At 40.9% G+C, this 25,375-nt stretch overlaps 1 protein-coding gene across 7 annotated transcripts in view; it reads left to right on the plus strand.

Annotated features, from left to right (window-relative positions):
- Positions 1-25,375, plus strand: part of si:ch211-26b3.4 (connector enhancer of kinase suppressor of ras 2) — a 54,351-nt gene that overhangs the window by 11,493 nt on the left and 17,483 nt on the right. For all 7 annotated transcript variants that reach the window (XR_006361446.1, XR_006361448.1, XR_006361447.1 and 4 more), the window contains exons 2-9: positions 1,862-2,025; positions 8,632-8,834; positions 9,100-9,187; positions 10,285-10,326; positions 15,702-15,821; positions 16,578-16,637; positions 16,779-16,847; positions 21,076-21,222. Coding sequence is in view for 4 of the 7 variants with exons in the window: in XM_044040545.1 (XP_043896480.1) it covers positions 1,862-2,025; positions 8,632-8,834; positions 9,100-9,187; positions 10,285-10,326; positions 15,702-15,821; positions 16,578-16,637; positions 16,779-16,847; positions 21,076-21,222 (893 nt within the window). In the remaining 3 variants the exon portion in view is untranslated. The remainder of the gene's footprint in view (positions 1-1,861; positions 2,026-8,631; positions 8,835-9,099; positions 9,188-10,284; positions 10,327-15,701; positions 15,822-16,577; positions 16,638-16,778; positions 16,848-21,075; positions 21,223-25,375) is intronic.

The raw sequence follows: 25,375 nt of genomic DNA on the forward strand, positions 1-25,375 counted from the left end.
GGGGATATAGAGCTAGAGAGTTCAAATAAAGGATTTCACTGACAGCAGCATTACTTTCAGTACCTCAGTAAATGCATTGGGTTGTGACAATAAAGTGTAAAACCAGTCTTTAATAAAGCTTGATGTAATGAGTACACCGAAAGAACATGGAGCAGAAACACTGGGAGTTGACCAGGAATACAAAAAAACAGACAAGACTAACTAACAAACCAAACCAGAGCAAACCAAACACAAAAAACAAATGACCCAACCCAGACACTGGCGAGACTAAATACACTAGAGAGGCAGGGGCAATCAAACACAGGTGAAACACATTAGGGCGGGGCAGCCAATCAGGGAAGACAGGAAGCAAAACTAAGGGGAAAGAAACACTGAACTAAAAGCTCAAGGTAAAGAAAACAAACGTCTAAACTGAAGGTTTGGAATTTTGACACAAGTCATGACACTTGTATGTATTAGCAGAACATCAAGTATAAAACAAGTATCGTTGCAATATACTTCATTTGTAAACATGATTACTGTCTTCCATGCGAAACCACTGTACTGTTATTTGTAAAACACACACAGAAACACATGGGATATGAAGGTCTGCCCACCGGGAATGTATTCAATTAAGTTTTCACCATTATTTGCTATAGTGTGAAGAGTCTCTTACTGACTTGTCACATTCACAGTCGCTCTGCTTTGTTGAATATATATCTTATATGTGTTTATTTTTATGTCTGGCATGTCCCGTGGCACATGGCACTACCACACTGTCTGCTCTCTGACAGCAGTCCTTCCCAGGGGCTTCAGTGTTTTCCTCACAGCTCTACTCGTCTTTAACAGCATGCCTCCGCGGAGTCGTCGAGACCCTGAATAACAACAGCAGTTGTAATCGTATCTGTTTGTGTGACTGTGATTGATATGTGCGTTCACATTGGGACGGAGTGTGCTGTTTGTTTTTCTCCGTGGCTCTGTGCGCGTGTACACTTTGTGTGCATGGATTTTCTTCCTCTTTTTGCTCCGCGTGTGCTCATTTTCAAGCAGGCCTGTTCATTAGGTCTGTGGGGAGGAGTGCTTTCTGCTGACTCTGTTTGGTTCAAAGCCTGGGGCTCTTACTGATCAATAGTACTCCGGACCTACCGCGTCCATAGCTGACTAGCTCTCTGCATGGCAGGCAGCCGCGGCTTAACAGCGCAAAGTCGTACATCAGTGTTGCTCACATCTTTATAATTTGGACACAGCCTTAGTCAATCAGACTATGTATGAAACTCGGCGCTGTCACTCTGCAACACAAACAACATTGGATGTATTTCATTGTAACTGAAGGTTATCACAGTGATGTGTGCAAGCAACATCAGATGACAGAAATCAGTGTTAACCTACTCTACCTTTGTTTTGTAATTACACAATGAAGTCATTTCTGGCTTTAGGCTGGTGTTTTATTTCCCTTTAGGCAAAATAAAGAACTTTAATTTTCCTCCACACTCATATCTGACATCTGTGTGTTGCATCTAAATGGATGCAATCCTCTATAATCCTCTGTATGTAATACAACATCTATCAGTTGTCTTTTTTACCCTTTTCAGAGAAGAACTCTTTTCACATACTAACAATAACATATATATTTTGTCTATTTCAAAAATGTAACGTGAGAGTGTATTGTTGTTTGTCTCTGGCGGCCTGTCTAGAATGTTCCTCACCTTTTGCCCTATATGTCAACTGTGATTGGCACCAGCTATGACCCTCATGTGGAGCATAAAGCGGTAGAAGATGAATGAATTAACACGTTTTAATAATGAGGACTAACCAGTAGTGTTAGTAGATAGACATACTGTATCACCACAGGCTAACCTGCATCTGTCTTTGGTCTCTCCAGGTCTGGATGACTGTCTCCAGCAGTATGTGAAGAGTTTTGAGCGGGAGCAGATGGGGGGCGAGCAGCTGCTGCACATCACCCATCAGGAGCTTGAAGAGCTGGGTGTCACCAGAATAGGACATCAGGAGCTCATCCTGGAAGCCGTCGACCTCCTCTGTGCCCTGGTCAGTCAGCTTTTCTTATTCACATAAAGAATGAGTGCGTGTACCCGGGAGTTTTTAGAACTGCGTGAAGCTGCTAAAATAAAAGGTGATGAACATCTGCCCTGTGGTGTTTCTTTTCACCCCTTCATCACCTGTGCATGAATTCTGACATCACAGTCTTGCCAGAAACAAAATGAGTCAGAGGAAGAAAAAGCAACACCATCAATGATGATGCAGTGCTATTTTGCATCTTTTACTTCAGTCTCTCTTAAATCAAATGTTTAGATGATCTGATTCACAGAAATAACGATAACAAGTGCTGTCTCAAGATTTAAATAATAAAGATCACGACAAACTTAAATGCCAATGGCTATGCTAATGGAAATTAGCACATGCACCTGGGTCTTGAGCTCCCACTGACTGAAGCTCAAGCTGATTAAAACCTGAATGTGTTGCACAGGTTTCTGACCTGTGAGTGAATCCCAATTAAAACTGTCCCAGTGGGGAAAAAAGACAGTTTAAATGCAGGATTACAGTTATTTTTCGACCAGTGAAAATGAGTCATAACAGACTGAGTGTAGAGTAGTTTTAATAATAGATTGAATGGAGAAATAAACCATGAGCTAAAAGCTGTGGAGAAACTAACAAAAAGATAACTGAAAAGACTAAAGAGCAGAGAAACACAACTCTGCTGCAGGTTGCCAGCATGCTGCCTGCTAATTAATGCCAGTGCTTTGTCCCACTACTTTGGCCTGCTTCTCATTTAAATCTAAATTTTCCAAATTCTTTGCTGCTGCACATGTTCACACACTATTTAGAATTTGATAGTATCAGCTGTCAACCGTTACTCTGTGTTTAAGACAGATATCTATCTGTGGAAATTGCATTCGAACAGGTAAAAACAATTTCTCAGCTTGAGTGCACAAACTGTGTGCCTCGTTTATTGAAAACAGCGAAGCCGAAGTAAACACAAGATGAGGACGTACAGTAACCAACCAACCAGCACAGGGCTCTACGTCATCACAAACATGGTTACTTAAAGGGACCATGATCCCGGAACAGTCCTTCCTACAAGCATAACACAATTATGTAAGTCCATTCACTACATATATATCTATATATATATCTATATATATAGATATATATATATATATATATAAATAACCTTTGCTCTGTTAATCTCAGAATTACATTAAGTGATATTTTTGGTCAAATCTGTGAAGTTTGGGAACAAAATTCTCTTTAGGACAGATGTGTTGGCTATCTTTTATTTTCCTCTTCCAGTAACTGACCCTGACTGGCCAGAAAGATCCTCGATCATTTAGACTGCTTATTGTGCTCTGTTTTGGTCACTGCTAACTATATGCAGAGCCACCCTGCCCAGGATTAGGGAATTAGGGAGAATTAGGTGCTACCCTCTCAGTCCAGAGAGAGAGAAGGAGCAATGACTGGGGGTGTGTGTAGGAATAGGATGCACCTTATCTCCCAGGCACACATGGTTGGATTAGTTGAGGTTTGCCTCTGTATGTGTGTGTGTGTGTGTGTGTGTGTGCGCGCGCAAGCGCTAATCACCACCTCTTCTCATTCAGATGTTCCAGCATGGGAATGTGTCCCAGAGCAGCAATCACTGGAACTGGGCACACACATACACACGCACACGAAGCCAGGTAGACAAGATGAGTCACTAAAAAGTGTGGCGAGTATAGTTTTAAAGGATAATGCCAGTTTAGCCATCATCAGATAACACTGTGATGTAATTGCCGAGCTCAGGGAACACATCAACATCTGGAGCATCTGGATGAGAAACAGGAGGAAGTCAAACAAACAGATTGGTTTCAAACAAATCCCCATGTTAGCCAAATCTATTATCAGCCGTGACAGTGTGGCTGGTATTGTTTTCACAGCGTATGTGTCACCGTGACTAAATGTGGTCCTGGAGACACCTACTGTAAAGCAAACAAAAGGTTGTTTTGAGGATTTTAGCAAGGGGTCTACATGGTCATACTGCACAAATTGTGTAACTGTGATCAAACTAAGCGGAGTTTGAAGTTTGAGGATGCTGGTGTGACCCATCAGTACCGAATAATTGCTGGTTTGCAACTTATCTGACTGTGCCACTGCTCATTTCTTGCACCACTGGCCTGAGATCACCATGTTCTTCTCGGCGATTACTTAAAGTGTATAGTTTTATCATAACTGACAGAGTTAATGATTAAACTACAGAAATACAAACCAAAGTGCAATAAAACAGAAATGCCATTTAAAGATAGCTGAACTGGACAAAGCTCTATAGCTACAAACTAAGAATAATTGGATAATAAAGGAAGATTCAGTGTTGTCAGCGATATAACCCACCATAAGGAAAACAAAACCCTGTTTCTCTGGCTCTACCACTGTGACCTTTTGGTCTTGCAGCAGTGAAAGGAGACATGGTACTGTGGCCAAAGAGCAATGCAAGTTTTTTGCACTGACTGAGCTTTCAGTGCAGGTGTAGATGTCTATGTGTATGTGTATGTGTATGTGTATGTATGTATATATGTATGTATGTGTGTATCTATGTGTGTATGTGTGTGTATCTGTGTCTATGTGTGTATGTATGTGTGTGTGTATGTATGTGTGTATTTATGTATGTGTGTGTGTATGTATGTGTCTATTTGTGTATGTATGTATGTGTGTATTTATGTGTGTGTATGTATGTATGTATGTATGTGTGGATCTATGTGTGTATGTATGTATGTGTCTGTGTATGTGTGTATGTATGTATGTGTCTGTGTATGTGTGTATGTATGTATGTGTGTATGTATGTATATGTATGTATGTATGTGTATTTATGTGTGTATGTATGTATATATGTACTGTATGTATGTGTGTATGTATGTATTTATGTGTCTGTGTGTTTATGTATGTGTATGTCTATGTATGTATTTGTGTCTGTGTGTGTCTATGTGTATGTATGTGTGTGCATGTATGTATGTATGTATGTGTATTTATGTATGTATGTATGTATGTGTGTGTATGTGTGTATGTATGTGTGTGTATGTATGTGTGTATGTATGTATGTATGTATGTATGTATGTGTGTATGTATGTATGTAATGTGCCTATACAATGACGTTTTTGCCACTGTATGTTTCCAAGTATGCAGAGAATCTTTAGCAAGACACACTGAGAAATGACTCCAACGTGAGCAGAAAAATCAGTGCTCATGCAAACTCATATTTAACAGTTACTTGACACATTATACAGTAAATGTGTGGGTAAGATTTAGCTCTAGAGAACGACACTCTCCTCCTGTGGTTGTTTGATGTTGCCGTGCTTCAGCGGCTCTCAACTCTCAGTGCATGCATATTGGCAAGAAAGCCACATGGACACTGATAAAAAAAAAAAAGTTCTTACTCATGTCGCATGGCAACATATGGGATATATGCCTTATCTAGAAACACATACTGATGTGACACAAATCTGATCGGAAAATTGGAAATGGCAATTGGATTTCTGTGTCCACACAGACCTCAACTAGTCTTGTAATATGGACATAGTTATAACTCAGTTATCTTAATTTGTGAAATCTGTACCACCTTCGTCCTCTAGGTAATTTGATAAACCTTTTTTTTTCTGTATAGGACAGGGGATTGGAAGAAAAAGAGGAAAGGCACCATTCTGTAATGACACTTACCAAAATGTTAGTTAAAGGTCAACAGTCTGTTTGGCCTAAAACAGACACAAACACATGTTTATCATGATTGCACTTTGTAATTGCTCAGATTTATATATTTGTACTACACTGAAGCACCTGGAAGAAAAAACGTGCCTGGATATTCTTATCTTGCAAGCTTAACATCATCTCCAAAACCTTAAAATATCTTGGCCTGAATAATATTTACATAGATTTATTTGGTTCTTTTGTTCAGTGATTCCTGTCCCCTTACTGTTTTAAACATTCATGTAACTGCTCTTCATAGACATCATACATCAACATCTGCTTTTATCTTTTCTATCAAAAATCCTAAAGTGCATGTTCCAGTTATTTTTTTATTAGTTATTATTATTTTTTTCTTTTTATTCAACATAAAATTGGACCATTTTAGTTAGAAAAATGTTAATTTCTTAATACTCATCATTCAGGGTTAAATTTAAAGTGATATCCCTACATATTTATCTATATATCTATATACATCTCTCTATATATATGTATATTCATGTTTAAGACCAGTAAAAGTGGATACATTTGCATAATAATATTTACTTTTGAAAGAAGATAATTCGATGTGGCATCGAAACAGTTTGTTTTTAGTGAATGGTAGGAATATGAGCACAGAGGAGAGGCCACTCTACATGTAGCTGCTATGGCAACCACATCGACATGAAGACGGAGTGGGGGGTGGTTGCTGTAATGGCATTGCCCTCTCACTGTATTGATCTAGCACACACATATGCACATTCTGCTCAAATTATTTCACTGCACACACACACACACGACATTAACTACATTACTACATTACACTTATATTATCTTAACCTAACCAGAACTATATTGGCCTAACCCTAACATTAACCTAACCCTAATCTAACCTTAACCTCACCCTAACCATACATCATATGTGCATCATTATGTGTGCATCATTATTACAACATGAGTAATACCTGGTACACATACACACGCATTTACTTCCACTTGTTTATTTGTTTAATTATAAGGATCCCTTAAGGATATTATTGAACCATAAAATAGAACACAAAAGAAAAGTAATAAGGCTAATAAAGACAGTTGAATTCATACAAAAACAGCATTAAAATCATACAAATGTATGATAATAACATACTGCTAGCGCTGTTGCCTAGCAGAGCTTGCATCTTGTCCCTGCGTGTGAGTTGGTTTTTTCCAGTTTCCTCTCACACGTCCAAAAACAAGCTGCGGTTAATTGGACACTCGCCATCGCCCATAGGTGTGAATGTGAGAGTGAATGGTTGTTCGTCTCTGTATGTGGTCCTGTGATGGACTGGCGGCCTGTCCAGGGTGTGATCCTGCCTTTCGCCCTATGTCAGCTGGGATTGGCAACGGCAAGTGGAGGATAAAGTGGTAGACAATGAAGGAAAGATTATGATAATTCATTTAGCTTAATCATAACCACTGCATGCCTATAACCCAAACCTTAACCTAACCACAATTCAGATCTTAGCACTCCGAAATGAGGTTCTGTCTCATTAGGACCAGGTTTTGGTCTCCATGAGGACTACTAGTCCCGAAAAAGACCCTAAAGATGTAACAAATACAAGTGCATATGTACAGTGAGCATATGACTGTATGTGCACGTGTGTATGTGTATATACACACACGTACACATGTGCACATGCAGTCATTCAGAAAGTTGACACAGTGCATTATTGTCATGCTTCATCTCAGCACTCTGTCCCCTGGAAAGAGCCGCATCGAGCTTCCGATCGAAGCATATAGGGCAGCCTAATTGCAGCTGCGCAAACATGTTCACGCTAAGTTCATGTACACATCCATGTTCACACAGAATACAGAAGATCATACAGAACACAGTGTGTGCATGACCTAGTTTCCCTGAGATGCATAGTTGGGTGCTTTCTCTTCATCCCTCTTGTCTTGCCTCTTCAGTATCTCACTTCCCTCATTTCTCTCTCTCTCTCTCTGCTGTTAAACCCTTTGTCCTTTGTTGTCGCTGTGGTCGTGACTGTGTAGAATAGTTCTAGAGGCACGGGAGGAATAGATATGTCTACCTCAGCCTGCACATCAGACTTTACAAGGGTATGAGTGCATCTTAATGTGTGTGTATCTGTGTCTGTGTGGAGCCTTTGTGTCAGCAGGAATCAGGCTCTGTCATGGAGGACATGACACTAAGTGCAATGTGGCGCACTCTCTCTTTCGCTATGTGCGTGTGTGTATGTGGGCAGAGTGGATATTTTATAAAAATGCTTCTGGTTATTCAGAGGTAGCATTTCCACAGTAATAGTAGTTAAACTGGGATTTAGACACATTACTGACATAGCTTCCTGTTTCCTTTCCGCTGTAAATATTGTCTACAAGAAAAGAAACTTCCATTGAGGAAAAGTAAAAACAATAGTCAATATTTTGGGCCAATTACTAATTAGATAGAAGATAAAAAAACACTCCCATGTCGAGTATCTGCTATGGATTTGGAGGCAGGAGAAGCCCAGCTAAACACAAAGACTAGAAGCAGAGGGAGAAAAGCAGATGTTCTATCTCCAGTGTTGAATACAATAGCTCTGACAGCTCACTAATTAAAGGTGGGGTAAGTGATTGCAATACACGCTCCACGAGAACAGTCATAAATATAAAATGCTTGCAGTACGCTCATCCTCTTCTTGGAGCAATAAAGTAAAACATCACCAGATACATCTGAGGATTACCTGAAAAGGTGTCCTCAGATAATAAATGCATGAATGTGAGGAGTGAAGCTTCTGAAGGAGTGCTGTAGGTGTGTAGCTTTCACCACATTCAAAACATTGCATTGTGATTTATTACTGTAATCCATATGCAGACAGCGGTGCAGTTGTAACTTCAAATCACTGATGAGCAAACAAATTCTTTCTGTTTTCTGTAATTCTGCAACTGAAATGAATCGTTCTGCTTATCCTCTAGAATTACGGCTTAGAGACAGAGAACCTCAGGACTTTGTCCCACAAGCTGAACGCTTCAGCTAAGAACCTCCAGAACTTCATCCTGGGCCGGCGGAGGGGTGGGCACTATGATGGACGGGCTTCTCGGAGACTACCCAATGATTTCCTCACGTCAGTGGTGGATCTGATTGGTGCAGCCAAGAACCTTCTAGCCTGGCTTGACAGGTAGGAATCATACCGCAGGCTTTAGGTGTGCGCTTTGTGAGTAAAGATGATAACAAAAATCTAAATATGTTAATGTAGATTTGCACAATCATATGGAGGTGGACTTTTATCAGCTGTCTCTGTCATAACTATCTATAAAGAACCCTAGTAGGATTCCCCTCTCTGAGGAACATTTGATTAAGATCAATAACCAAAATTAGGAAAATAATCCAGAAGGATCCAGGTGCACCTCCGAGATTATAAACATTGTTTTTGTCTCTTTCAGGTCTCCATTTGCCAGTGTGACGGAGTATTCATTACTGAAGAACAACATTGTGCAGCTCTGCCTAGAATTAACTACAATTGTACAACAGGTGCTTACACACGTGCACGTATCAGACAGTCTATCATGCCTGTATTTAATGTTATATACTATATTTATCTACTTGACAAGGGTCGGGGTTTGAACTGAAAGGACAACTCTAAAGTGGGCTTAAACTGGGTCTATCAGTATGGATGCAGCTTACTCTAGTTTACAGTTCATTTCTATAGATTTGACCATGAATGGGACATAATGCTGAACCACTGCCACAGCTTCAGGCAATGCACTCATTGACTCCCTGTTAAACCTCATCTGCTGCTTAAATACCGGACTCAGAAGGAGAATGAATGAGGAGGTGTCTTATCACTTCGTTTCCCGTCCTCTCTCTACTCCCTACTGTAAATTCACTACTGACACATTTACTTTTTAAGAAATAAAACCAGACTTGCACACATGCTCACTCTAAAACCTCATTGTTTGGACGGAAACTATGCCTGCTGTCCTGGAGCTCATCCATGTCCTTCCTGTAAGACCCTGCTTTGAGTGTGTGTGGAGAGTGTGTTTGTGCATGTGCCCAGAGTGAGTCCTGGAGCTGAGCAGATAACACCCACTCCTTCTTACAAGGGCCAAAGGAGAGCGAAGAGTAAGGGGCTTCCATCGGTCCACAATGGGCAAAATGAACACGTGGCTGCCAGGGTGAAGTGAGACAAAGGTGGCAGCGCTGTTTGCACTAATGCATCAAACAGATTCATTAACTGCTACCATGCACATCTGTTGGATACAGTGGGCTGCTTTCCCAGAAATAGATTAACTATCAGCTACCATTAAATAACAATCTGTCATGTTCAAATAATTTCTAAATCCTGAGGAGGCTGGAGAGTAGCAGGAGAGTAGTTCCAGAGCTGGTCACTCCAAAGTAACACAAGACATAATGTGGACGGTAAGAAATGAATAGCTGATTATTGATGTTCTCCAGTGAGAAAGATCCATCGTTAATTTTATCCATCTCTCATTTCTTTTATTTCCTCTTTTCTTCACTTTATTTTTGGAGGCCGAAGATATCTGAGCCTCTGTGCGGATGTTCACGTTGATGCTTCCTTCCTCTCACGTTTTCTTCCTCTTCCTCTTTGTCTTCCTCTCGTTTTACAGGATTGCACTGTGTACGAGACAGAGAATAAGATTCTCCATGTGGTAAGTTTCCGTTTAAAAATTGTAGTTGAACCACCACACTGATGGATTGTTGTTGGGCTCTTTTTATATCTTTTCCAAGATTTTACATTTTACCTCCACTACACCAAATTAAAGAAGAGGTCTAAGAGTTTGACATTGTCAGGAATAAACTTATTCTTTGTGCTATTTCATTATTTTTGATATTTAAAGATGTCGTGTTTGTTAGCGTTGTACAGAGACAGAAAAGTGATTTCCTGTTGTTTCCAGCTAAGATAAGAAGATAAAGTAAACAGCTCCTGACTCTGGCTTCATAGTAACCAGACAGACATGAGACTTTTCAAAGCAGACCCATGTGGACCCATGACTTTAATGCAATCTTATCACCAATGGTAGACATAGGTTGCTGTTTAATTTTGCAGCTGGAGACTGTCTGTGTGTGACTGCGCGTGTATGTTTATGTTTTTGATTGTGTGTGAGTGTAAGAGGCCCGAGGATGACAGAAAACTGTCTGTGTCTGCGAGTGAAATAGAGAGAGCAGATAGGGTCTGATCTGGGTTGACAGTTGGTATGGGACACTTCCTGCTGTCATCCAAGGTCAGGTGGAGGAAACCATGTCCATTTGTTGTAGGGGGAGATCACAGCAATTTTTCTTTTTTATTTCTTTTTACTCTGATGTTGTCAAAGACAAATATATCGCACGTTTGTGTCAACAACACTAACGATAAGACTGTATTAGAGACATTTGTCTCTCCATGTTGTCCCCCATTATGTTGGATGTGGAAACACGGCTGTCATGTATCCCGGTCATCAAAGGCCTGCTAATGACACAGAGCTAAGGCACAGGCTAATTAAAATATTTAGATGGTAATTCATTCACACACATGCACACGGTCAGTTTCCCCTGCATCAGATAAAATGACACTGACTTACAGATTCATGTGCTACTGTAAATGTTAAATAACTACTAAGCTTCTTACCGATCCCTCACCCTTACTTGATCTTTGCTCTAACCTTAGCCTTAAAGCCGCAGTGTGTGACTTCTGTTGCCAAAACACTGCGAGTGTCGCTGCTCCTTCAGAATTACCTTAGGCCTCAGGTGAACCTGAACATCCTAGAATTTAATCAGTGGTAACTGGACTTAGTTTTCTTGAAGAGAACTTCAAGAAAACTGCAATACCTGGATGAATGAGTCTCTTTCAACATTATCTCACTAATGTGTTAGAGAATTGGGGTCAATTCCTTAACTTAAAGTTCTCTTTCTCGATTCATTTTACCTCACTCAGATTTCATAGAACTGGAGATAATTGATCCAGCAATAACCTAAGTTTGCTGCCGTCTCACTTTACAAGGGTAGCCGCCATGCTTGTGCCGTCCCTCTATCAGCTGCAATGGCATGTTTCCACCGAGTGGAACGCTTCGTTTGGTATGGTCTGGTACGTATTTCCATAAAGAATAGTACCAAAATCATTTTTCTATACCCTTACCTTGGGCTACCAGAGTAATGATAGGTTATAGGTGGAGCTAGACCCACGACAGTCACCTGATTGGGCGACAGAATCTGTGTTTATTCAACACTGCAGTCTGTTCTCACTCAAAGCTAAACAGCCACAAAGCGAGCAGAGAAAAAACAAGCTGCTCCGTTGTTGTTTGTTGTGTTGTTGTCTGTTGTGGTGTGTTCAGTGTTCGTTGTCGGCTGACCGAGGGCTTTATCAAACCATACCGTTCTGTACCAAACCGAACTGTGCCGTGATGGAAACAAAACACTGCTATATTGAGAAACCTGGAGAGAGTCACATGGAGCTAATCAGCATTGTGTGATGAGTTCACACATTAGTTTGTATTGCAGAGTTACACACTACAGCTTTAACATTTCACCTTTGACAAATACAGTTGCATTATGGGGATTTGCTTTGTGTCCCACTTTAGAAAGACAAAGCAGGACACATGACTGTGACACATGACATTTACATGACTATGTAAATGTATGACCTGAAAAACAAACACAAACACAGTGCCAGACTAAAGGCTACGCATGTCTAAGTATGTGGCGTGTGGGAGGTTTATGTGTGAAATAGGGAGACAGCATGAAGAGAGAGAGAGACAGACAGAGAGACAGACAGAGAGAGAGAGGGGGAGGTGTTTGTTTTTGATGATGCTTCCTTGCCTTGCCGATCATTGTTTACTATGTGTTTTAGCCAGTATTAAAGTGGTGGTAAAGTATCTAAGAAAGATTTACACAATGATAACATAAATGCTGTGTATGGAATAATTTAGTACATTTAGTTAAAGCTATCAAACTCTGATATTCAGTGTGCTTATATTTAAAATGTGGATACACTCACTTCACTTCAGAAAATCAAAGCCTTACTGAAAAGTAGTTATTTATGATCATCTTTTGAATACATGGAGTTTTCATAGCTTAAACCGCCCAATTATAATTCAAAAATTCGAAATGAGAAATTCTGTCAATAACAGTGATTGTTTCTTTAAGCATGACGAGTGTCTTACTTTGGACATACATGATAGGATAAAACATTTAAGTATAAAGTGAAGACAAAATTGACCTAGAGTGTCAATGTTGGAATTAAAGTTTGTTCATCTCTATATGTTTGCTCTGCACATAGGTGATGGACTGGAGACCATCACCTATGTCACACCTACATTTTTCACATGGCATTATTGTTTTAACTTAAATAAAACAGCGTTGCATTTTTGTGTATTATACTTACTCGCCAAGAGTTGAGAGTTAATCAATAAATCTCCCATAACTGTTTGTTAAAATATGAATCTTGCTTAGCTTTGCATTAAGTCTGGAAACAAAGGAAAACAGCTGCACAGGACAGGGGGGAAAAATCGGCTTAACACAGCAGGTTACATCTCACAATATAGTATAGACTGTATACTAACCATGTAGCTTCATGTATGTGATGTATTAATGGGACGTGTGTGAGAGTCTCCCAGCCTGTCTGTCCTCTGTTCATGTGATTCAGGTCTGCTGGAGCTACTGTAGTGGTAGTGGTAGGTTCATCGGCTTCAGCTCTATAAATGCAGAACTCAGTGCTGTTCTGCTCTGCTCTGCTTTAGACTACGGCCTGCAGCAATCAGATGGCCAGGGAAAACAGTCTGTGTGTGTGTGAGAGAGGCAGAGAGAAAGCAAGAGAGGGAGAGAGAGAGAGAGAGAGAGAAGATATGAGGCTGTGTGTTCAATGAAGCATGAAGTGTGTATCAGCGTATGTGTTTTTATGTGCATGCATGCATAAGGATGAGAGGAATTACATAAGACTGCCCTAGTTGTGTGTTTTCCCTTTGCCTTGTTTCCTCCCCCTTTCCTCCCGGACTCTGCCTCCCACCTTTCTGCTTTTCTAGGTCTCTCCTCCACTCCCCCTTCTCTCTCCGTCATTTTCTGTGTCTTGGTTGAGGTTTTTTATTTGCCATGGCGCTTACGCTCATGCATGTGGAAAACAATCAATTATGCAGTCGTGCTTAGTGCACGTTAGCATTTTAACATGTGTGCATAAGAGAGAAGTTGCACGTCCACGGGGAAGGAAGCACACAGGGAGGTGGAGAATGGGGGTGGTTGTGTGCGCACAGAGCTTAATCCAGTTGGCAGCATACTATGTCTGGCTTTCTGTTTCACTGCTTTTAAATCTCATGCCAGCCAGTCAGCCACATAAGGTAACTTCCCTATAATCTGCGCTCTGATTCCCCCAGAGGCACGTCCGATCAAGGCAGGGTGTTCCGGAGCTCAGGAGTTGCGAGTGTCCGTGCTGGTGATTGTTCTTTTGTCTCCCAGCCTTGGTTTAATCCCAGGTCAAGAATTAGTCTGATGATCAAAGCAGGACACAATGATCAAAGCGGGAGACAAGCAGAGCCACAGAATTGTCCCTTGCTGAAGTTTGCTGTTTGGGAGGCTCAGCTTGTAGCTTTTAAATATAAACAAATGTCCACTCCATTCAAACCATTGTCAAATTAATGAATACCATGCTGGTTAAGACTATCAGCTCCACACAACACTCTCTGTGTGATTCTGTCTCTCTCTCTCAGTATTATAGGGTTTTGTTTTCATGTCTGTGGAGACATTCCCGTGTTGCACACGGAGCGGCGCTTTTTACATTCCGATTGATGGAGGAAAGCACAACATCTGCATAGCGCTGTAAAGCGAGGTGGCTACATAAAAGCTGGAAATGGTAGAAGTCCACAGGGGGGGGGGCAATAGTTTGGTGTCTGCATATGATATTTCTGGGTAAATGTCAGTTCTGTGTATCACATTACATAATGTGTACACCTTGATATAAATATAAATGAACAAACACAGACACGGCCTCTGTGTGAATGAATGTTATAAGGTCATGGTCAGCGATAACGTTAACCGTGACCTCTATATCTGCAGAAAAAGAATAAAAGATAATGTGAAGTCCTCGTGTCTGTGTGTGTATTTGAATGAGTTTGTGTTATGTGTGTGTGCGTGTAAGTGTGAGAGTGTTTGTGTGCTAAAGGTCTCCTCTTAACCATAATCCAGTAATTGCTCATTAGGATTGAGATGAGAAGATTAGTTGATGCAGAGTTCACCACTGTCAACGCGGAGAAGATACTTTATATTCTGCATTCTACATGTTATTACACTCCTGCGTGTGCGTTTTCATGCACTCATATGAGTGTGTTTGTGCTTGTGTGTATTTGCACACATTTGTGCACTAAGCAGCAATGCAATGAGGCAGTATAACCAAGGTAACCATCCCTGCAGTCAGTCAGCCAAGATTAGAAGGCAGAGATGTTGCTGATGATAAATTAACTTGCATGCGTGACCAAGCAGACAAACAGCCAGAAAAATAATCAGGGTTTATTTGGAACTATGGTAAGAAGGAAGCCAAGGATTTTATTGGGCAATAATGCTTGGATGCACTCACATGCATTAAAACGGTGTGTGTTAGAAATGTGTCTGCAGAGGGGAAAACATTACAGCAGAGAAAACTCCATCCACTCTAAAACGTGTCTGATTTGGATTGGTTGATTTGATGACAAAAATAGCCTTTACCATGACGGATAACAACAAATGAGATCTGTGCTCTGTAATTTAGTTGTTAGAAAATGTCATCTGTGCACCTTGGGCTTGTTTTGTATCAGTGGTGTGCGTTGCTCTGTCTGTGACGGTGTCTTGTGGGCTTGCCTGTGGACAGACTGTGACAGGAAACAGTTTGTGTGCTGGAGTGATGGAGGTGGCGATGTGGAACAGTCTGATGAAATGATTTCAGTTTCACCTCCTCCAGCTAGGTCACAGCATCCCCCACAGACCAAAACCAATCTCAGTAACGTTCTGTCTTTTTCTTTTTGTCGCTCTCTCTCTCTCTCTCTCTTTCTCTTCTTTCTTTTTTTCCCTCTGCTCTCTTTACCTTCAGTGTAAGACCTTAGCAGGGATTTGCGACCACATCATCTCTCTGTCATCAGACTCTCTGGTCTCTCAGTCTGCCCATCTAGAGGTGGTCCACCTCACCAGCATCATGCCCAATGAAGGGCTGGTAAGGACACACAAACACACACACTAAGGTCAAGTTTAAGTCTTTGTCATTTTGAACCATGAGCTGATATGTGAAAGAGGTCATATGTATAAAATATGAGTGAAAGAAAATATCAATACACTACAATATTGCACTATTTCATGCTGTGGTGCTTCTATTCTTCTCCTCTAGACAAAGAAAATTGTTTATAAATATGACATTGTTATTTTTACGATGAAAGTCTTTCTGAAAGTTGTCTATTTGGGGAGAGAAAATCTTCATATGTATTCCCTTGCTTGAAGGCAATTTATTGTATCTTTTAGTCTTGTAATATCAAGTCTCATCAGTGTCATGCGCCTGATGTCATAAACACTTGTCACATCAGTACGCTGGCTTTTTCTAAACTAGTGTTTTCACACGTTTGAACCCAAGTCTCCTGAGTACAGAGGACAAACAATTAAATATTCAATGGGTGTGAAAATGCACTGGTCAGAACTTGTGACTCAAATCCTTTGACATTCAAATCTCAAATCAAATCCAGTCTTAAATGCTGAGGTGATAAAAAAAAAGAAAAGGTTTAATTGATTATGAAAAAATGTGAACGTACTTATACAAGACCTTTGATGGGTACAGTGGAATAGTTATGTTACTGTGTAAAAACTGAATATGAGTCTCAGTTAAAAAGCACTGAAGACAAACTGGAGGCTCACTGTGGACAGAATCAGTCTGCTCTGTATTAAACTGAACTCACCGCCACTGCCTGTGCTTTTGTTTCAGGGGATGTATATCAAATCAACATATGACGGACTCCACGTTATCACCGGAACCACAGAGAACGTGAGTTCTTGTTTCACTCAGTTGGACGCTCAACACTTCACCAACCACAGTTCACTGTCTCATATTCCACTATGTCAACGAATGCACCCTCCAAGTATCTGCTAAATGTGTTCCCGTTGGGTCAAATTTCTGCCTGCACAGTCTCCGGCAGACCAGTGTAAGAAGATCCACGCAGGTGACGAGGTGATCCAAGTCAACCACCAGACAGTGGTGAGTGAAAACGCTGCCCAACACTCAGTGGAACTGTTGTGTCTCCACTGTAAACACACAATATGCAAAGTTCTGTTCTCCATTCTGTGCCGTGTTGACGATCCGTCAAGGTACATGAAGTCTGCCACCAGCACCACCACCACTGCTGCCATGGTGCCTCCTGTCCTGTGTCACTATGTAGGCTAATTAGACTTACTGCTCGAGCAGATAATGAAACGATCGTTCCAAGACCTTTGTTCAGTCCAACCTGATTGTCAGCTTCTACTTTCTGTTTCCAGTGTTGAAAGGAACCCCTGAAGGAGGCTTCTGGTTTGAAATGTCACCCCATGTTCCACTTTTCAGACTTGAATAAGTTGTAATATTGCATACAGCTTGTCACATCAGGGACAAACCAACCCTGTACACCTCGACAGGCGCCGCTCATGTGAACGTGTGCTACACAGGTGCCAGGGAGAGGCGTTGATTGACGTGCGAGTTAACTGCAAGTTATCTCTGTCCCTCGCGTTCTTTCCTCGGGGTGACAGTGCAGATCGCACCCTGCCAGGCTAGCAACTCCAACCCCTCATTACTCCCTCAGCTAGACCCTCACCACTCTGATCCCTCGCTCTGGGGGAGGAGATAAGCCTGTGTGTGTGTGTGTGTGTGTGTGTGTGTGATGGGGACAACAGTGTAAAGCAGTTAGGAGATGCTGGGATGAGGAAGGCTGCCAGTGAGTGAGGCAAAAAGGAGGAGGTTGTAAAGAAGGACTTCGGGAAAAGAGGAAGGGCATAAAAAGAAAAGGGGCGAGCGGCATGAAAGAAGTCTCAGATCCCTGTAGTTGTTTTTTTCCTCAATCCTAAATGGAGCTGCTGAGGAGGAGAAAATGGATATACACAGCTTTACAGCTTATACGTTTATTTAGTGAGGCTCTTTATTTAAAAATTAGATTTGGTGTGAATAGACATTACATTATGTGATCATTATATAGGACTATCCCACATATTTAGCTACAGTGCATGAGCTTCTGTTCTAAACTCTTGAAGACACGAGCTTCGGTTTTTAGCTCTGCTTCTCTATTGGGGTAAAATGACTTTTTGGTTCAAATAACAACCTGATTGTTTGAAGAGGCAACATAATTATGGGATGGTAATAGCATCTGGGAAAATAATCACGACTCTTGGGATTTGAAACACTTGAGCAACTGTTTATGCTCTATTATGACCTATTCTTACTTTCTAGTTGCCGTTTGCATGTTAACATAACAGTTATAAACCAACCTGAGTGGAGCAGGCGCTCACTGTGGTGGATCAATCAAGGGTTGAGAGGTTTTGATCAATTTGGTTCACCATCAGGTCAGTTAATTCCACTTTGTTGACACTTAAGTGAGTATGCAGATTAGACGGGGACAATTTCAACATGCATGCATCCATCTCTAAAGTAAAGGCTTCTGTGTACCACCTGAGTTTGCTCAGGTGGTGATTTAACAGGAATAAGACTTCAGATAAATGCTAATGTTGCTCTTTGTCTACTGGTCGAGTACAAAGTTGACCCTTTTGCTGACTCGTTTGTCTGGATAAACTAGTTTAAGTGACACAAAAGTATGATTTTAACCTCAAATGATTTGATGACAGAACGCAGGGCCGGCTCTACCTAATTTTGTGCCCTAGGCGAGATTGTGTGTGTGTGTGTCCACGAGCGTGTTTGTCGCGCTCAAAAGTGACTGTATACTCGTCACTAGTCGCCTCGCGGCGCCCCTCCAGCAGATGGCGCTCTAGGCGACCGCATATATCGCCTATGCCAAGAGCCGGCCATGACAGAACGGAAATGAAGTAGGAAAACAAGAAAGTCATTGAATATGTTAGTGTGGACACAAATAAACAGATTGTTTTTTTTATTCTGAATAAGACATGCATTTGGATTATGATGTTTACATGAGTAGCAGTAGAAACAGAGCATAGAGCTAAAACTCCAGTAGTGCATTGTAATCCTCTTAAAATGCACATGTCTCCAAATTGGAATAAAGACCAGAATACTCTTAATCCGATTATTGCTTAAAACGTGTCTTATGACTGATTAATAATAATATTGCTGTCCATGTAAATTTGTTTCATGGCATTTTTATTTTCTGCTGGCAGCAAATGAGTACTGAGAGACCCCTCAATATTAATATATAATATTAATTAATATATTAATATATAATCAATCAGATCGATAAATGAATGGTAGTTATTGACGTAGTCCCGGTGTGTCCTGGTATACCTCCGTTCTGGTTTAAGTGGGCAACTGCACAAAACATGAAGACAGAAACTTTTTGTCCCTCATGTCCGATGATCACCAGCTTCTGAACTGGGCCAAAGAGAACAAGGAACGGGCCACGACAGGCTGACACAGGCCAGTCATCATTATGTCAGGAATAAGGTCAGAGCAGTTCTGCCTCTGTGTGTGTGTGTGTGTGCATGGTGGCCTCTTTGGACACTTCTTGTAGCTGTAGCCAATCAACAGCTGTCGAGTGTGGTGTGCTCTGGAGACAGACTGTCCACAACCACGAGGAATCACTGCAGTCAGCATGACTTTCAAAAGCCTAACCCTTCACTCTCACGTCTTTATAATATGAGCACACTGACACAATGATATGTTATTTGTTTTGGGACAATGTGGTGCAAGGTGTCACTCACGACATCCTTGCAGTTAAACAGGACTACTGTCCTTGTCCCAGTGTAACAAACACTAGCGGGGCATTAATTGAATGAATGAAGTATGTCTGCCTCCGCTACACTAGGTGGCGATATGGGCCAATTCAGCTTGTTAGCATTAAGCATTTCAATATTTTGACCTATTACATTACAGTTCATTAACTACAAAACGATCCTCGCAGTCAAATAAATTCCCTGATCTTTCATCATCTTTTTCCCGCTGTTATTTCCTTCTTTTGTGAACCAGTTCTACTATTTCCAGGGTTTTCCCAGGTGTGGGAAATATAGAACATACACAGATCACCCACATTTGAGGCTAGTCAAACATATTCAGTACATGCAGTATTAATTAAATTCCCTATTGCATTATCAGGGTGCATTAGTCCAAATGTAAGATATTCCATTTCAGTACCATTTCAGTCTGACTAACACATATAGATACAGTATACTCTGAATGTCCAGTTTTAGTCGGACCAATGCAATGGTGTATTTCCAATGTCGTGTACCAACGTTCAAGATTTTAATTAAGATTTTAATCACAACACTCAGACTCATGGTCACTTAGTTGTGGCTGTTTATGGGCCATGTTACCACAGTGCCTTGTAGGAGGAATTTAATCAAATTAATCAAATTTCTCAGGCTCGAGTTGTGTTGTGTTATACAGGGCAGTGTGTCTAATATAATTTATATCAATAAGCACAGACCTTAAAATCTCTCAGTATAACACATTGCAATTCAGTATCACCCCAAAACTAAGTACTGAGAGTCTTTTATTTGCTGGTTCAGGGGGCTATCTTTGAAGGAAAAAACAGCCAGGGTTAAAGATCTGCTTCAAGATCACTGGAGTCGGGCAAAAAGATTTGACGTCCCTCTGGGAGAGGCAAGCAAGGAAGAAGGCCACCTCCATTGTCAGCCAATCCCAGAATATTCTGGCTGATGAGTTTGATACTTTTAAAATGATTTTAAATCCCTACAGCTATCAGGCTGTTGGACTGGGATAGCTGTCATTTTAAATAACACTTTAATCTGGCATCTTAAACCTAGACGTGCACTTATGTATCATTTTATGGATGGACTTACCGTAATGTATTTATTTTTGATCACTGTTTCCAATCATTCATTGTCAATCTGTTGGTGCTGACTGACTTAAAATTGTTAAGGCTGGCTGAAGGTGATGCAAATGTGGAAGCTGCAACCAGGGTTGCATGGAGTTTGCATGTTCTCCCCATGTGTGTGTGTGTGGGTTTTCTCTAGGTTCTCTGGCTTCCTCCCACAATCCAAAAACATGCAATATGGGGATTAGGTAAATTGGACACTCTATCCCTTCCTCACAGTTTCTCTTGTTCTCTGTTTCCTTTCTAAAGGCATACAATGTCTAAGACAAATACATGTGTGTAGAGGTGGTATCAGAAGTGTGTGGTGGCTAAGACTTTCATGGTGGTGTTCCTCAGCAGACTCTGTTGCTCTCAGTGCACCACGTACAGCACGGGCATGTACAGTATATGTCGTTTGCAGCAGATGTTTTGAATACAGCCTGGCATGTGTCTGCTTCTCAGGTGGGCTGGCAACTGAAGAACCTTGTGAACGCTCTGAGGGAGGACCCATGTGGAGTCATCCTCACGCTGAAGAAAAGGCCCCAGAACACCCTGAGCTCAACGCCGGCTCTGCTCAGGAACGTCCGCTGGAAACCACTGGGCCTGCAGGTAAACACCAGCAACACATGACGCCTTCTGCTCATGCTGCCTTCCAAACATAACAAAGAAAACGTTAGAGCGAGAAGTAAGAAACTGTATTAGACCACTCCATTCTCACCCCTGCAAACGTCCCTGACTGTATACTGCAAATAATAATGTGTTTAGCTCTGGCTTTACTTTTGACTCGCCCTCACCTCTTGTTTTAAACAACCTCACTCCACATTCTCCTACTACCATTCTTTTTTAATGAATATTTCAAAAGAAAGGAAACTCGTTCACTGCTTGACCTTGCGTCACTCTTCCCGTTAAGTGTGTCAACAAATCTCTGAGTTTTACAGCCTGTCGTGCTGGTGACAGTTTCAAAAGTCATTCATAAATGTGCTGAGGCCTACACCTCCACCTGCAGAGAACTAAGGCTTATCAAATGCCTTAAATGCTTTTTTTTTTTTTTTCAAAGAGGCCATTGAAAATTGAAGTATAAAATAGCCAATTAAAATTTATATTGCACTTGGGAAGTGTGTGGATGATTCAGATACTATAATATGAGCTGAGTGACCTGCCAAAGATCTAGGGCACTATAGGGCAATACAAGGTCACCAAAGGGTCCATCCATGCTCTCGCTCATCTTTACTCAGACTTTGGTTCATATTCATTCATGCAGGACATCGCTCTTTCCAAAGAGAGTTCATTTTTAATACACAATTCCGGGTATCTGGAAACGCTTGTGCTTACGACTCACACCCTCCTGTACACGTCTCACTCAACAGTAAACAGCCTCAATGAGCAAATTTGTTGCTCACTGAGAGCCCAGAAAAGAATTTTGATGCACTCAACAAATTAATCGTGCAGATAAGGTTCGACGCTAGTCTGATGCTGCGCCTGCATGCTTTGTGAAGCGGTTACTGTCCTGTCAGACCCTGCTGGCTGCTATTTTTAACCTTGCATCAGGCTCGTTCATTTACATGCTACATGCATGCTCTGATCTCTGCTCGGCGCTCAGCTGCTCCTCGGCTTTGTCTCCTTACTTACCTTCTTTGTTCCGTCTTACCTTCCTTTACGCTCTCTCCTGCTGGTCTCTTCTTCTCAAACTACTATTGTTTGAGTTTATTTTGGTGTCCACATGTCTGTGAGCATATACATGCATATTTAACACTGCACACTGTTTTTTAACAAACTAGAAGACCCTTCTTGTTTCCAGGTTGCTGTCTCGTTACACCATCACTCTATGTTGCTACCATAGAGCTTAGTGTTTCATTTGCTTCATGCAAAAGCAGACAAATGTGTGAATTTGACCCTGATGGGCCGCTAAGACACAAATGTGCCATGAGCGCCAAGATCAGAGCACTGGGATATCTGTGGGAGAAGAGAAGAAAGGGGTATTTTAGATTTGTTCTCTCTCCAAAAGACTAGAGCTCTTAATTATTCATAAGCAACTACAGGCAGCTCCACTGGCTCTGAAACAAGAACTGCTACTCAGCAAATACTGGAGATAATTCACTGAATCCAAAATATCCTGCTTAACAGCTTGTGCGTGCGTGCGTGCGTGTGTGCGTGTGGGTCCCTGACCATGGTCGTTTGCATGTACACATGTGCAGAGATATGTTTTCTGATGTCAATCAATGCTGTTGCTCCTTTGAAAAACAGAGGAACTGGGTCACTGCACTTGGTTTTGGACACATACTGTACATGCACACTCCCAAAACAAACACACACACACACACATCAACACATGCGCACTCATACCTCTAAGCCTGGTTTTGGAGGATGAATTGTACAGCTGTGAAGTTAAGCCCTAATTCGGCAAACGTTCAGCTGGATTGAATTTAAAAAAAAATGTACAAAGGAAACAATTTATCTCTGCGAATTATCATGTGATTACAGCACCAAATCTCTGCATGGCAACCTTCTTTATTCTACTCAATAATTACATGTATCCTTCTCCCTCTCTCTCTGTCTCCATTTCTCTCTCTATCTGTGTGTGTGTGTGCGTGTGCATGATGGGATGCAGTAAAAACAATGATGAGGATTACTGGACTGATGCCCTACTTTGTTGCTGCTGTATATAGATATAGGTAGTTATTCCATGTGTGACTGAGGGCAACCTCAGCTTCCACATTACAGGCCACTTCATTGGTTACACAGTGTCCGTGACCCATCTTTAATAAATCTGTTATATGCTTCGACATATAAATAATTACTTTTGGCAGATACCTGCTATCTTAGGAAACATGTATTTGTCGGTTATGTGATATTTACTGATGGACCAGCTGAATGGGTGTCACATACACATGCTCTTCATTATAAATCATTCCATAGCACAGGGTTTCTCAATCCTGGTCCTGGGGACCCACTGCCCTGCATGTTTTAGATGTGTCCCTGGTCCAACACACTTGATTTAAATGGTCAGCTCATCAGCAAGCACTGCAGAAGCCTGATAATGACCCATTCATTTGAATCAGGGAAACATCTAAAACATGGCAGTGGAAAGGTCCATTTCCTGGTTGTTCTTCACATCTCGAGATCTACATCGCAGTCAGAGTTTGAGGCTTAGCGTTTAAGCTGTCTTGAATGAGATAACAGCTACTAAATGGAACATGAGGTTCGGGAGTTTTGTCAAGTGTGATTTCAAGGTTCCACACGATTCTCTTAAGCTCATGTAATAATGCAGTGGCTATTATTTTAAATAGATAGTTTGACGGATTGGGGGACGTGTAACCTGACACACCAGATGGTTTGTTGCACATGACCTTCTAGGATGGCTTAGCCAGAAAGTCTTTTGAAACACTTTCAGAAAATGCTTGGCATGTGCACTGATGAACCATCTGTCTATCACTGTCTGTCACAGCTGCCAAAGCCACTCACAGAGAAAAGTGCACGTCTTCCTCTTCTTTAAATAAAGAAATTCTCTCCTACCTACAACAGCAACCACGTTAACTATTTAGGATCTAGCATTGTTGTCAATAATAATTACAGCAGAGAGTAAGGATACGTTTCAGGATACAAACTTTTTGCTCAAGCATTTTGTTTTACCAAACAAATGTTAAATGTACTGTATTCTTAAAAAGGGATTCAATTAAACAATGGCTGGTGTGGTCTGTTTCACTTGCTAGTGTTAGGTTAAATTGCCCATTCTGTTGGGTTAGGGCAGGGGTGTCAATCTGGCGGCCCGGGGGCCACATGTGGCCCTCCAATCGTTTACATGCGGCCCGCCCACCACTGTGCTGAGGCACATCTGCCACTGAGGTGATGGAATATAGACAGAATATAAGACTATATGTATTTGCTAGCAATATTATTATTATTATTATTATTGTTATTATAATAGTAATAAGACATTTGGTTATAATCATTTCTTTATTAAATGTAGTATACACGCAACATTAAATTACATATATTTAAGCTGTTTTAATTATAGTTATCCGCGTCATTATTTGTCAAGTTTTCTATTTATTTCTCCGTTTTTTTGTGCATCATAAATGTGTTTTTATTGTGAAGTATACATCATTTTATAACAAAACAAGTACATTTACTTTGCAATTCTGTCTAATATTATAATGATAATGATAATTTCCCAACCACTACTAAATATTTGTTTTTTTCCACTTTTTTTTCTCTAGACCGGCCCCCTCTTGACCAGGCTAGATGCTCATTGGCCCCCAGGTCATTTGAGTTTGACACCCCTGGTTTAGGGTTAGGGTTAACCCTGTTTTTTTTTTATTTTATTTTTTTATCTGTACTGGCTATTACTAACAAGTGGTTTGAAATGAAACTATAGAATTTGAAAGCTGACTTTAGAAAATGACTATTTCAGACCGTTTCCAAACTCATATTTAATGGAAGTGCAAAAATCAAACTACATCAATTGTTAAATTAAATAACATTTAATTGTACTTGAACTGTTTTTAACATGTACGGTTTATGTCAAAATCATTATTTTATTACCGGAACTCTTTTGATCAATTTAACATAGTGAGATGGTAAAATGAGTTGACTGGGAGTTTCAGTGAGTTTGCATGTGTGCATATAATGGTAGTGGAATGGAGAACACCAGAGGAGGTTATGCAGGTAGTTTGGAGTGCAGGGCACAGCAGGGGTCAAATGCATTAAGTGCTTTTTTTGTTGTTGTTTTTTACCAAACTGCAATTGCCTGCTGTGGAAGCCC

The sequence above is a fragment of the Solea senegalensis genome, linkage group LG12, assembly GCF_019176455.1.
Source record: "Solea senegalensis isolate Sse05_10M linkage group LG12, IFAPA_SoseM_1, whole genome shotgun sequence".
NCBI lineage: Eukaryota > Metazoa > Chordata > Actinopteri > Pleuronectiformes > Soleidae > Solea > Solea senegalensis.